The sequence below is a fragment of the Protomyctophum bolini genome (assembly GCF_963924005.1).
Source record: "Protomyctophum bolini genome assembly, chromosome: 13".
NCBI classification, from domain to species: domain Eukaryota; kingdom Metazoa; phylum Chordata; class Actinopteri; order Myctophiformes; family Myctophidae; genus Protomyctophum; species Protomyctophum bolini.
This window is the reverse complement of record NC_137874.1, coordinates 11,018,572-11,032,712: the sequence shown is the minus strand read 5'-3', so window position 1 is coordinate 11,032,712 and position 14,141 is coordinate 11,018,572. Positions and strand designations below refer to the sequence as shown.

The 14,141-nt window shown below is 43.4% G+C and overlaps 1 protein-coding gene across 1 annotated transcript in view; it reads right to left on the bottom strand.

The window, feature by feature from the left end:
- gabra6b (gamma-aminobutyric acid type A receptor subunit alpha6b) overlaps positions 1-6,239 on the bottom strand; it is a gene marked incomplete at both ends in the record, with an annotated part of 32,313 nt that extends 26,074 nt beyond the window's left edge. The window contains 6 exons of the mRNA XM_080781036.1: positions 1,173-1,316; positions 1,709-1,791; positions 3,757-3,977; positions 5,341-5,408; positions 5,851-5,981; positions 6,151-6,239. Coding sequence (XP_080637162.1) covers positions 1,173-1,316; positions 1,709-1,791; positions 3,757-3,977; positions 5,341-5,408; positions 5,851-5,981; positions 6,151-6,239 — 736 coding nt within the window. The remainder of the gene's footprint in view (positions 1-1,172; positions 1,317-1,708; positions 1,792-3,756; positions 3,978-5,340; positions 5,409-5,850; positions 5,982-6,150) is intronic.
- Positions 6,240-14,141: the final 7,902 nt, after the last annotated feature.

Sequence of the window (14,141 nt, the reverse complement as noted above, 5' to 3'; positions counted from 1 at the left end):
GGAGAGCCTTACGCGCCCGAGAACCCAGCAGTAGCCCTACGCCCCCTGTTGCAGCCTGGGCCTCGTTTCGCCACGCGGATGAAGTGATGAACGTGCATCTCTCCACTCTGCGGTACACGATCCGGTCTTCAGTGTGCACTCTCCTGTGTTCCTGAATCCCCAGGATCTCCACTCCCCTTTCCTCAGCACAGTGTGCTAGCTCCACCAGTCTAGCATCTTCTCTTACTGTACATGCGTTGAAGGTTCCCATAAGAAATGGTCTCCGACAACGCAAGAGTGCATTGGACGGGGTGCTGTGATCGGACAGGGCCCTCCCTCGCGGGTTTAAGGTCCTATCGTCATGATGTCCTCCGGGAGGAGGACCAACACCACCGTCCGCTGCGATGTTCCTGCAGACTCCCGCTGCTGGAAGTATAGGATTTGGGATGACTTTGTACTTCATGGTTGGCTTTACAATGCTAATTAAGGACTGTGGGGCGCAACTCCTCGCAGTCCTGGTTTTAATTCAGAGTGTCCTTCTCTTAGATGGGTTGCCTTGCCTTCCACGGCTATGAGCCCCACCTGCCCATGCTATTTGCCCATAGCTGGGACAGTGGTTGGCAGGCGCCAGGGCGTGTCCACACACCGGTGGGCCTGCACGCCTTGCCTCTGGGGCCCACTGTTGCTCCGAGATCCTCTACAGTTTGGCCTGGGACCGCAAGGTACCCAGTTACCGTGTGTGGCCACGGGGAGGCACTGCAGAAGTCTTGGCGGTGGAGAGGCTGTGTACCGGCAGGAGGAGACTTACGCAACTCAGCTCCTCTTTTCACCCCCCGCGAGGAGGACTAGCCGGCGGCAGTAGCTGAAAGCAGAGTAGCAAGCAGAAGCAACATGCACAACATGCACTAACTACAAGCACTACTGCAGTCCTACTGCACTACGCATCACACAGCCCTGCATGCACGCACGCACACACACAACACAAAACACACACACACAACACAAAACAGACTCTAGTGTTTAACAGTGGTCCTCAAACATCTTCATTCTTCACAGCCAACCGAAAAGATGTTGTGCCAGAGAACATTTTCACAATAATTCTCAAACCTTTGACAATGTTGTCAAGGCATTGTTTTAGGGCACCGGTGGACCCCACTTTGAGAACGACATGGTATAGGAAGGCCCACACTCACCCGTGTTGGATTTCAACCTCTCACTTGACACCGTCTGGCCAATGAGGTCGTACTGCAGCAGGCTGGAGGATTCCTGCGGCACTTCCACTGAAGACAGGGGGCCTTTCTTCCATGTGTACACGATCTCACTCATGGGATAAGCATCTGGCGAAGACAGCCACGGGATGAGCACGACACAGAGAGAGAGCAGAGAGATTTGTTCCATATTATGAAAAGAAGTGTGTGCTCCTGTGAAATGATGGATTGCCCACATTTACCGAAGATTAAATTGGGCTAGTTTTTTATAGGATATAGGCCACAGGAACGCTGAAATGCACAAGATGATTGCATGAAGTTCCATTATGTTATATGTAGTTGTGTGTGTGTGTGTGTGTGTGTGTGTGTGTGTGTGTGTGTGTGTGTGTGTGTGTGTGTGTGTGTAGCCATCGTATACCATCCCAACTTATTATTAAGTCAGACATCAATAGTGACAGCATATCTGGACTCGATAAAGAATATAAATATATAAATTATATGAAAGAAAATTGAAAACCTACAGCTCCCAAACTTCAGCGGGCAGGCATGGCCATCCATTGGAAAGTTCATCAGTCGCATAGGACATTCTGCATTTATAGTTAGTCTGCAGGAGAGGAAAGAAAGACCAGAACTTAAAACACTTTTTGATGTATACCTTCATTCATCACCGATGTTTATGCGTTTATTTAGACTTTTTACTTTCTCGACTAATGCATAATTAGCATACATTTTTAACTTCTGCTTGATTTCATCCACACCGAACACAGATCACAGCAAATAATTGAAGGCAATACCAAATCCATAGTTTGATGTGAAATTTTCAACAAAGCATTTTCAAATTGTTAATTTGTCACGCTCCCGGTGTTTAAGCATCTTTAGAAGTAGAAGTGTAGCATTACCAAACAAGAAGCATTCTTATTAATGGTTCCACCATAAAATAATGAGCACTATGAACTGCACTCAAGTGAGCTGTGGTATGTGAATCCACGTCTAGCCAGCCACACAGGATTGCATGCTTTTCAGGGTAAATGGTAAATGGTGCATTTATATAGCACCTTTATCCAAGGCGCTTTACATAGATTGTGCATTACATTCACCCATATTCATACACCGATGGCGGCGGAAACCATGCAAGGTGCCTTGCACATCGGGAGCAATTAGGGGTTCAGTGTCTTGCTCAAGGACACTTCGACACTGACTCTGTGGGAGCCCGTGTTCAAACTGGCAACCTTGCGGTTACCATCCGGCCACTCTACCCCTGAGCCACCGCCGCCCCATACCCAGTTGTTCTCACATAACATCAAGGGGTTTAGTTGTGGTCCATAGTTAATGGACCACAATGGTAACAAGTCTTTGGTTTTTTGTGATTGTTTTCCTTTTTTTCTTCTCTTTTTTGAGGGGCGCCTGTGCCTATAGCTTTGTGTGTTTGTAAAAATGCAAGCAGCTATATTTGCAGCTATATTGCAAAAAAAGGAAGCTATACGCAATACACACAATGAGCCTTTAGATGACATTATATTGTACTGTATATTGTTTTATTATTTCGTTTACGCTAATTGGCTGAAGGGGTTGTTTGTCAACACTGTAGTCCCATAACCATTCCATTCGCATGTATGGAAATGCAATTTCTTTGACGTGGCCAAAAAAAGGCAGAAAAGTGGATTGAGCAAATCATAACAACATTTTGTCAAAAAGATATAGAAAGGTGTGGGCCAGCTGAAAATAGCCTGAAACAATATGCTTTTGTTACAGGGAAGACAGAAACCCACAGATTTATGGGACTCTGATAAGACAAGATATAATATGGAATGATACTTCCACAGGTCAAGAGTTCCGATCATACAAATTCATGCTGGTGTTTGAGAATGCTCATCTGAACTACAGTTGCCAAGGGCAACAGAACTATAGCTACCTACGGTAGACAATAACGCACCTCAAGCCTATAGTACCCAACTCAGGCATGCTTTCATCTGCACTGGACTCCATTCAACCGAGAGACCTTTAATCAACTCTGGCTGATATTCAGGTCAGCCCTAATGTCTACAGTGTGGCAGTGAGCTTTGGGCGATTTTACACTTGCAATAATAATTATTAATAATAATAAGCATCCCTATTTTAACCTTATTTTGGGAATGTCATTATATAGTCACACAATTTCATACATTTTCAATGTATTTCTAAAAATGTTCAGAAAAAATGAAAATAAGCAAGCATCACAACATTGTAGCGTGGATGTGTTGTAAGATTGTAGTTTGGCTATTTTAGCTAGCCTATTTGTAAGGAAGTCAATAGGACTTGCTGTGCTTTTTAACATGCTTTAGAAAAGCTCATAAAAAGGAAACTTTAGCGAAATCATGCACCTGTTCTCACTATAGCCATCGTTTTCTTTAACAAGCCTGCCATTTTTTGGCTTTCAAGCGGAGGCCGTCTTGCTGTTTTGGCACAAAGCTCTCCCATGGCATTTCAAAACCTGCCGTGTATTTGCAGACGCTCGTCGGGTTTGATTTGTTTCCCGGGTCTGTGTTCTATTCTGGTCCTGGCTGGGGGAGGGTCCAGCATTACACTGTACCTCATGGTGTAGAGGATAGTTCCGTTCTGCATGATGCGGAACAGCTTGTTCGGGGTGGTCATGTTGTGCGAGATGGACCTCTTGCCATTTCGGAAAAAGGTGTCCGGTGTCCAGATCTTGCTGACCATCAGGTTGTTGAGCCGCAGGATCTCAATGGGACCCTCGAATTTCAGCCGCTCGTCAATCCACGTTTGACGGAAGAACACGTCCATGGTGTACTCCTGGGGAGAGAGGACAGATGACACACACACACAAGTCTGTCGGTTCAGTGCAACCACCCACACAATCCTGGGGGTTAATTAAAGTAAAAATAATTACACTTATGTGAAGTGAGAGGTGATATTATCATACATTTTTTACACTGGTCCTGTCGGGGTCCATTTTCCATCTGATTCAGTACCACTAACTACTACTACTACTACTACTACTACTACTATTACTACTACTACTACTACTACTACTAAAGTACACAGCCACGTACCATGAACTATACTACTACTGCCTGCTGCTGCTACAACACATTTAAATCAACAGTATCAGTGCAACATCTCACCCTCAGATATTCACTGGTCTTCTCAACTTTAGGTTCAAGAATTGAAGTCACGGAATTCATTGTTGATCAGATTCACTTGCAATGCACCGCATTGATTGTCATCTACTACTAGCTCCTTCATTGTAACAATATTCATGCATGATGTCATCTTCTCAGAGTCACCCCGAGGGTGATGTTTGTACATCACATGTATTGAATTTGACAGTGCAGTGTATTCACAGCAATCCCACACCCAATGTTCTGATTATTATCTCAATCAGAGGGGAACAAAGCAAAGGAAAAGAAAAGAAAGAATATTACAAAACTAAAACCCTCTGTTCATGTATCCATGTGTCACTCTCTGAGTGTACAAAATGTAACCAAATGGACCCACCGAGGCCCATTTGACACTGTGTACATAACGAGTATATACTATAGCCCTACAGCATGAGGAGGAAGTATATGCGGTGTGGCTCAATCACTGATGCTTTTAGATCAAATGGAAGGCTTTAGTGCCTCAGAGATAGCCGGACGCACGCTTGCCTATATAGGGTTGCCCCACCAGTATATCACATCGTGAGGCAAGTAGGCTTTAGGTGCCATGAGGGAGGGGGAAAAAAATATCATTATAGTGTGTTAGGGAAATAAAGCGCTCAGCCTATCCCGGGACAGAGAGAGAAAAGCCCATGCCTGTATCAGCCATCTCTCTCTCTCTCTCTCTCTCTCCTCTCTCTCTCTCTGGGATGGGGGAGATTGTCAACCAGATTAAAATGCTAAGCTGCACTAATGACATCGTGCTCAAATGCTGTAATAATGAAGAGCTGGTCATGTGAAGGGCGGTCTGCAAACTTGAAGGTATAGTGTGCAAACTGTGCACTAGGGAGAGCTATGCGTGTCCACCTGCACTAGACCTGGCCCTAGAGAGACTGACAGCGGGTGCAATGACACCTCTCTTGAGATAATGAAGTGGGGGAATTATTATACAGCATGTGCATAATTATATTACGCCTGCAGCGCTATATGCAAAGTTAAACTGTCGCTTGTATACATACCATCTCAACATCTGAAACCGGTCCAAAGCTGGTGACAAAGATGTCAGTTTTGACCTCTGTAACTGGACCTATATACAAGCGATAGGGTTGATACGGATAAACAAATATTACAAGTTAAAACAATGTTAAAGACAAAGTTATATGAAAATGAAATTGAACAAAAAGTAGTTTTTTCAGCAAATAAGCATGAGGTCCATTCTGAAGAGACCAAACCATCACTCCATGGGCTGTTATAAAGTAAAAGACGTGTGTGGTCTTAAATGTAGGCTACCTAAATTGCTTAGACAAAGGCGAGTAGCCTATGGGCTATAAAGTAACCGGTTTCACCAAAAGCACTCAACGAAGATGGGACACCATGCGAGACAAAGAGTCACACAGATCCATGCGGAGTGAAAACTTGTGCGCACTTAGGAAAGGGACATCATTGCATAATTATTAATACAAGTTAATCGAGCATTTTAAGTTATATCAACTTGTTGAAACATAAAACGGATATTTCTTTTGCCATACCTCCAAATCCAGGTCGTAGCCTGTTGTCATAGCCGTCCAATAATCTATCCAATATGCGCGTTATGTTGTCCAAATAGATCTCTGCTCTGCTCTGATCAGGCGCCGACTGATTCCCCCAAACGCTGCTCATACTGTAATCAAAGTACATATTCACATCATTAATGCACATTTAAACTGTTAAAACGAGTCATTGCGTGATTGCGATGATTCTTAATGTTGCGTCCATCAACAACAGTCTATAGTTACCGTGCGTAAAAGTCGGATAAACACACACACAAAAGAAATAGTTTGGCTACTCACCAGGACAGGAATAAGCAGGTGAAAACGAAAGCCATGCCTCGCAAGCACCCCACAACTAAAAAACCCTGGTCAACTTTTAAAAACAGCATAGTCCATCATGTGAATGCAAGGTGTTGGGTTTTTTTTACGTAGTTATTATTGCGCCAGTCCAGTATGGCTTGACTTCCCCTCTAGTGCGGTTGCGTCCGACTCAGCCTGAATCGCTCTGTTGAGAGTAAAGGAAAAAAGAGAGAGAGAGAGTGAGAGGGAGAGAGAGATATCGAGCGACAAAACTAAAACGAAAGTGTTTTAAGAGGGTGAAAGTGAAGAGCGGCAGCGAAGAGATGAACAATGGATGTATTATAGGCTACGAGATACTGCTGGATTCCTCTTGTCTGTCAAATAAGAGACCTTTTGAATATTTGGAACAGGTTACTGCCGTATCAAAAATAGATACCATTCACTAGAGATGGATTCTATTTCTATTTGGCTAACGGGCGAGCAGAGAAGAGAAAGAGACATGGCTAGAGAGAGAGAGAGAGCGAGAGGGAGAGAGAAGCTTAAGTGGGCTTAGAGGCGACATTGACTATATAGGCTATACCTGCAGCGCTATGGTTTATAACCCCGTGACCTTTAGACCACTTGTGACAGTCTGTCACTCACACAGATCATATTCAATCAAATGTGAGACAACACGTGTTTAGCTTAAATCAGTTGTTTTGGGCACCGCAGTACTAATAATTTAAATTAAGCTAAAGCACCGCAAGGACCAGTGCCATTCAGTAAATGGCTGAAGGAATAGAGTGGGAGGCAGGCAGATGCTACCCCACCCCACGGGCCTATATACAGTACTACTATAGCGTACAACAACTCAACAAGTGATAGAGCACTCAGTGGCACCAAAGGAAGGAATTCAATCATTTTCACATTTCTCTTCAGTCAGCTCAACCAACAGCAGCCATCGACCCTGATTGTTGACTGAGGAAGGTTTTGATGAACCTGACACAACAATGCATTTAGAGTTTTGTCAACAGATGTGACATTTATGTTTTTGGCTGTGTCAAATGGAAATGTCACTGAGTGATGAAGTTACACCATTGGTCAGCCGTTTGGCCTATAACAGATAGCCAGAGCAATCTTCCCTTCAGGCTATATGGGCTAATAGTACCATTATTATTATTATTATTATTATTATTATTATTATATTTCTCCTCATTGATTCATTATTGAGGGGTTGGGGCAGTCTCCAAAAACATAATGTGGGCTCCATCTTCCCTTATCCCTAAACATATTTGCCATTTTTTACTATTTTGAAAAACATTTTAAAATAGTTCAACTTACTAGCCGATCTACATCGAGACATTGTGAGCTTGTATGTAGATCGGCTATTTGAACAAATTTAAAAGGTTTTTTTAAGATGGTAAAAAATGGCAAATTAGTTTAGGGATAGCCTTTGTCATTATAGGTCAGAAGAGTTCATTTCTGCGCTTTTCCCCCCTTCCTTCTTTTATTTTCATCACAAGGAGTACAATTGCCACATTATCTATAATTCATGTAAGGAAATAGAAATATAGGGTATTCTTCTGGCAGCATTAAAATCAGTGGATTATGCAACGTATACTGTAGGCTAATCCTTCATCTCTTATTGCTCAACGCAAATGTAAGTTATATAATGATCTGGGAATATGATCTAAATCATATGCAAACCTGCAGCCACAAATAACTATTGCATATACACACTGTATGATGACAAGATTAGAGAGTGGCTATTATAATGTTGCTGACTCTTCTGCTTTCAACATAGTTTGGACGTGTATCTTGCTGAGTCATACACACATATCCATTTCCAAAACAAGCAAGCCAAGAAACAAGCAAGCCAAGAAAACGAAGATACTGACAGTCAATCTGGTGGTGCCACAGCCAAACCACGACCAAAGTAGTATGAAGAGACAAGGAGGCCCTCCATAGAGTGCAGGTCAAGGCTGCAGGGAGGATCATTGGGACCATGCAGTCTCCCAGAGATCTCCACAGTCTTCACCTCCCGCTGCCTATGCCATATAAATAACATCCTACAGGACCAGTTCCACCCAGCACACCACCTTTTCCAACCTCTGCCATCTGGTAGAAGATACCGATCCATCCGGTCCAGAACCAACAGACTGACCAACAGCCTTTACCCACAGGCTGTCAGGCTGCTGAACTGCCCCCCACCCACCCCCCCATCCCCTAAAAGGATACTGAAAATGGACTTGATCTTGGCATTGAACTTTGGACTTTGCACTATTACATTGCAGCAGATTTTCGCTAAAAACATAAATTGATGACGTTTTTTTTCTTCTATTTTTTGTACCTTATTCTTATTGTATTTTTTTGTGTGTAAACAAACACTGTATTTGTTATACTATTGGTCGTTGTTGTCTCTGTTCAATTTCAAGTATCTGTTTTTATTGTATAATTTTTTGTGTGGACCCCAGGAAGACTATAGCGACCACTTTGTGGAAGCTAATAAATAATAAATAACACAGAGGACAAAACCATTGCAGTGCAGACACACTGCAGGTTCGAGCCAGTCAAGGGCTTCAAACACCTTGGGGCCTGGACTATAGCTCAACAGAACAGGACCCAAAGGTCTGGGGAGCACTTGCCTGGAATGCCTTGCATGGGTTGAGGAGAGTGTGGAAATCAGACAATGGGAGAAGACCTTAAGAGGCGGCCGTTCATAGTGTATACTGTGGAGTCAGTACTGCTGTATGGGGCTGAGACATGGACCCTGACAGTGGAGTCAGTACTGCTGTATGGGGCTGAGACATGGACCCTGACAGTGGAGTCAGTACTGCTGTATGGGTCTGAGACATGGACCCTCACAGTGGAGTCAGTACTGCTGTATGGGGCTGAGACATGGACCCTGACAGTGGAGTCAGTACTGCTGTATGGGGCTGAGACATGGACCCTGACAGTGGAGTCAGTACTGCTGTATGGGGCTGAGACATGGACCCTGACAGTGGAGTCAGTACTGCTGTATGGGGCTGAGACATGGACCCTGACAGCACAACAGTAAAGAGCCCTGGATGGAGCCTAATTAAAAAATGTAATTTTGCATAATTGTGATCTGCAATTTCTGTGTCAATTAGCATTGTAGAATCAGCCGAGTATTATGTCCATTGTGCCCCGTCCGCTGCGATGAGCTGGTGTTTTGATCTCAATGGCACTGGCCTTTGGCGGGTGTCTGACCTGATTCATTTAACTGCTCAGGATGAGCTCGGAAGGGACTTAGGAAACAGACATCTCATTGTTCCAGTAGTGGGTATAATGCCTTGCCAAACACAAGCGTTTTCCATTCCTTTTTGATGAGGCATATCGTCCATTATGAATGGCTGTCCCTGCATGCATCCATTCACACAGTATACAATGTCATGTAGAAAGTGGTCTTAAACTAGACATCATTAAGGTCAGTCTGTGGTTGGCCAACTGAAAGCACGGTTTCTGCGTGCCTGCCTTCCTTCCTTCCTTCCTTCCGCGTACACGCAGGCCTGTCTGTCTGCATTCCCATCTCAGGTCTCCAGTCTGTACGTTCTATCTGAAAGATATGCAGGGTGGCAGAATGGCCATTTGGATGACCAACAAACTGAACACAAACAAACTGCATCCTGGCAGGATGAATAGTTGCATGATGAATGGCTAATTTACAGAAAGTTCACTTACCAGTTCTGGATCAGCATACTGTAACTGCTAAATGCCTAAATCTATATAAGTCACATCAGAACGACATTGTCATTATGATAAAGTATACATTGAACATGGTCTGACTTGTAGAATAACTTGTGGGCTGTATATGGATTGATGTCCAGTTAACTGACTGAGTGACCGGCTGAGTTGTTGACCGCAAGTCCACTATATTTATTCCCTATAGTACCTGTCTGACCGAGACACAGACGGACAAGTGGCTTTAATTCATTTCAAATGTTTTAATGTTTGGCTCCAAGTGGAAGGCAGTCAAGGAGGGTTAGAAGGCAGGATTGTGATGAGCTGAGTTAATGCTGTTTGTTTAGATCATAAAAGCAGCTGAACAGACGCATAAACTGAAACCTTTCCTAGAGGCAAAGCTATATGGACAGTTTTAGCAGCGTTTTCCACTGGGTTGTTTAACTATAGACTATGAAGCCTATAATTTAAATGTAAGTGCCACACGTCAAAAATAGCCAATCTACAAGAAATTAAGTATATGAATCAGTCTGCTGTGCTCTTGTCTTCAACCTAACCCATAATCTCGATATAATCAGCATAAGCTTTGTTTTCACTCTTTTGACGAATCTCTGAGGGGAGCATTTAATATGATTTTTAAAGAAAATCACAATATTTAAGATAAATACAACAATAAATAAACTATAATAAGAGATCAGAGTCTTGGCACAATTTCCAAGCCTTAAGCCCCTTAAGCCCCCCCCCCCACCACCACCCCTCCTCCCCAACACCACTATTTTTGTCCACACTTTTTGTGATGTTCCACTGTGGCGCCATAGCAAGTATTCCCCATTGACCGGTCTGCCTGCCCTCTCTCTGACCAATTAGAAAACATGGTCATTAGTTTCCAGTTGATGTCTAAGTGTTAAGTGAGGACAGAGCATTAGCTTTCACCGACACGCGTTTCTAAAAAAAGGATGATCCCAGGAACTGTTCATTAGGATAAACATCTGAAATGTGCTGGAAATTACATGGTCATAATGGAGGACTGCAATTAGTCGTGCTTTATACCACGAGAACAATATACCTCGCATGCCCAGGGTTGGAAGCAATTCAATTATGTCAGTTAAGCAAGTGTGATTGCCTTCAAAAGATAAGGAGACGCCCGTTGGAACCCAAAGAGTGTTGACAAAGCACATCTCTGGTATAGGAGCGCTGGTTAATTAGTTCTTTATTCAATAGAATAGGATTTAATTAAGTCGACCGTGATGCACACGTCACATTTGGATAGGTTACTGTGAAACGTGCTGCAGCATTACATGGGGAAGAAAGAACACAAAGCTGTGGCTGTCAAATTCCAGACTTTTTGCAAAAACTCTTTTTTTTTCTTACAAAAAAGTGGACAGACAGACAGACAGACAGACAGACAGACAGACAGGATACATATACTGTTGGTGTGGGGGACAAGAGATATTTCTTTCTTGAGATCAGAAAATGATCAACTCTTATGGGCAGCATCACGCCACTTAAACATGCAATGTACTGTAGCCTTCAGTAACATGGAGAGCGCCACTCTATACTTCAACACAGAGTGTACTGTGGTATTCAGCCATTCTTTCAGCCATTCTTTCAGCCATTTGAATTTTATATTTGATAAGTAGCATTCGGAAAACTGTCCGTGCCCCTGCCCGACCTGCCCGACCCCCCGGAGCTATACTCAGCAGAGGGGGGAGAGGGGAGCGGGGCCCAGGGTCGTTATACTCTCTCATTTTCCTGACGTTTTGGGCGCGGGGCGGACCGGACAGGTCCCCCGGAGGCGACGGTGGGTCTCGCGGGGGACCCTCGGGGACCCCGCCCGGCACCCCCAGACCCAGAGAGGGGCTTCCTGGTTGGAAGGCCACGGACCACAGTGTTCCGTACCGCTTAAACGGAAATCTGGAATCAGTTAATATTTTAGTTTTGTAATACCTATTTCTATACGTTTTATATTCCATGGAATATATAACATTCTAATTCAAATGGCTGAAAAATACATGGACCGCCACTCCACTTGAACATTACTGTACATTTACTGTATAGTCCTCAGCACCTGGGACAGCGTATGCAGTTTACTTCAGCACCATGGACAGTATCAACCCTCAGTTTGATATCAATGTTGACTTCATCGACTGAAAAGTTTGACAATAATGTTTGTCGACAACCTTTTCTCGCTGATGAAAACTAAATAAAAACGTAGCTAAAACTAATTGCCAATTTCATCAAAAACTTCCATTACGACACATTATGACTGAAATATTATGACTAAAACTAACTGACATTCAAAAGACTACGACTAAAACCAAAATCAACACGGTTTGATATGCATTAGGCGATAGACCTTTGTCATTTGAGACAATTCTCATACGACTTCAATATGCACTGTAAACTCCTCAGTGTTCATTTAAATCTGAGGGTGTGCAAATGGATACAAATGGACCTGTTCGGATCCTTTTGGTTCCTAACTATCAATCATTTTGCTATAGGTATAGCCCTTGGAACCCCCTTAAGGGGCGTGGCACTTGGAGTAATCCCCTAAGCTATAAGTATGCATAAGTATTGTCGTAGCCAAACTCTGAACACAGTACAGCAGTGCTTCTATAAATATATGCCGCCCACATGGGACGGACCTTCTCAACTCCTCGCGCCTCATGTGTTGTATCTATGGTAACCGCTTACTGTTGCACTTGTGATGGAACGTGTGTGTGTGTGTGTGTGTGTGTGTGTGTGTGTGTGTGTGTGTGTGTGTGCAGAGATGGGCAAAATACATTGAAAATGTATTTTGATACAAAATACAAATACTGGGTCAAAAAATGTATCTAAATACAAAATACATCTAATTTCTTCCATCCCAGCGAAATACAAATTACAAAATACAAAAAAGTATTTCAAATACGTATTTCAAATACATGTATTTCAAATACATGTATTTCAAATACATGTATTTCAAATACTGCCCATCTTTGATGGGCAAAATACATTGAAAATGTATTTTGATACAAAATACAAATACTGGGTCAAAAAATTTATCTAAATACAAAATACATATAATTTCTTCCATCCCAGCGAAATACAAATTACAAAATACAAAAAAGTATTTCAAATACGTATTTCAAATACATGTATTTCAAATACTGCCCATCTCTCTCTGTGTGTGTGTGTGTGTGTGTGTGTGTGTGTGTGTGTGTGAGACTGTGTGTGAGACTGTGTGTGTGTATGTGTCAAGTTATGATGTGTGTACAATTCATACAGATCTCTATTAGGGAATTCACCTACCTCCCTAAAAAGTTTCATTTGAAAACTTTAATACCATCTGCCCTCACCCAGTCCCACCCCCCACCCTCTCTCTCTCTCTCTCTCTCTCTCTCTCTCTCTCTCTCTCTCTCGCGCACACACACAAAACTGAAAAAACAGGAACAGAAAGGGAAAAAGCCATCTAGATTCATTCCAGTACAGTTTCTATGGCAACCGCAGCATTTTGTGTGCTGATAAAGTAAATGGCGTGCGTGTGTGCGTGCGTGCGTGCGTGCGTGCGCGACTGCGGGCATACTGTTTACGCTGCCCTGACCTTCTTGCCCAAACAGTCAGAAAGTTTGCCCACAACTTGCACCATGGTGGCCAGCCGCCATTTGCTGGCAGCAAACAACGCAAAGGCAATGAGAATAGATGGAGATGCACCACGGCTGGCGGTAACAAAAGAAGAGAGAACGCCGCACCGAAAATTGCACTGCTTGTCATCGCTATTGGTCTAGAAAAAGGTTCTGCGTGATTCATCCTCTAATTCTCCAGACAAATAACAGAGCTGTTGGCAATGCACACGCTGCTTTCTTTTTGTTGCTTTCTGTGGGAAAAGCACACAAAAACGTGTACACCCATGGCCCAGGGACTCACACACACACATACTGTAGGCCTACATGCACCCACGATGTGTTATGCACACAGTGCACACATGCTACACAAACACAGCGCCCACACTATAGCGTGGAATCAAATATCATATTCTAATATCGTTTCCATGGTAACGGCAAGCCCGTTACAGCATGAGACGAAGTTTGCTGTTGGATTTGAGATAACTTTTGTCGTCGTTTCTCGCCGCCTCTGCTGACCTGTTGTAACCGGTTGTATAACCCACCGACAGAAAGTGATGTTTGTGTAGGAAACTTCTGCTTCACTGGACTGCTGCCAGAAGCTAAATGTAAAGCTGCATGGGTTTTCAATGACTCCAAGTCACAGCCGCGGTTCAACCGGATGCCGTGGAGGCTTGCAGAGAGAGTTTAATATTTATATTTTAATAA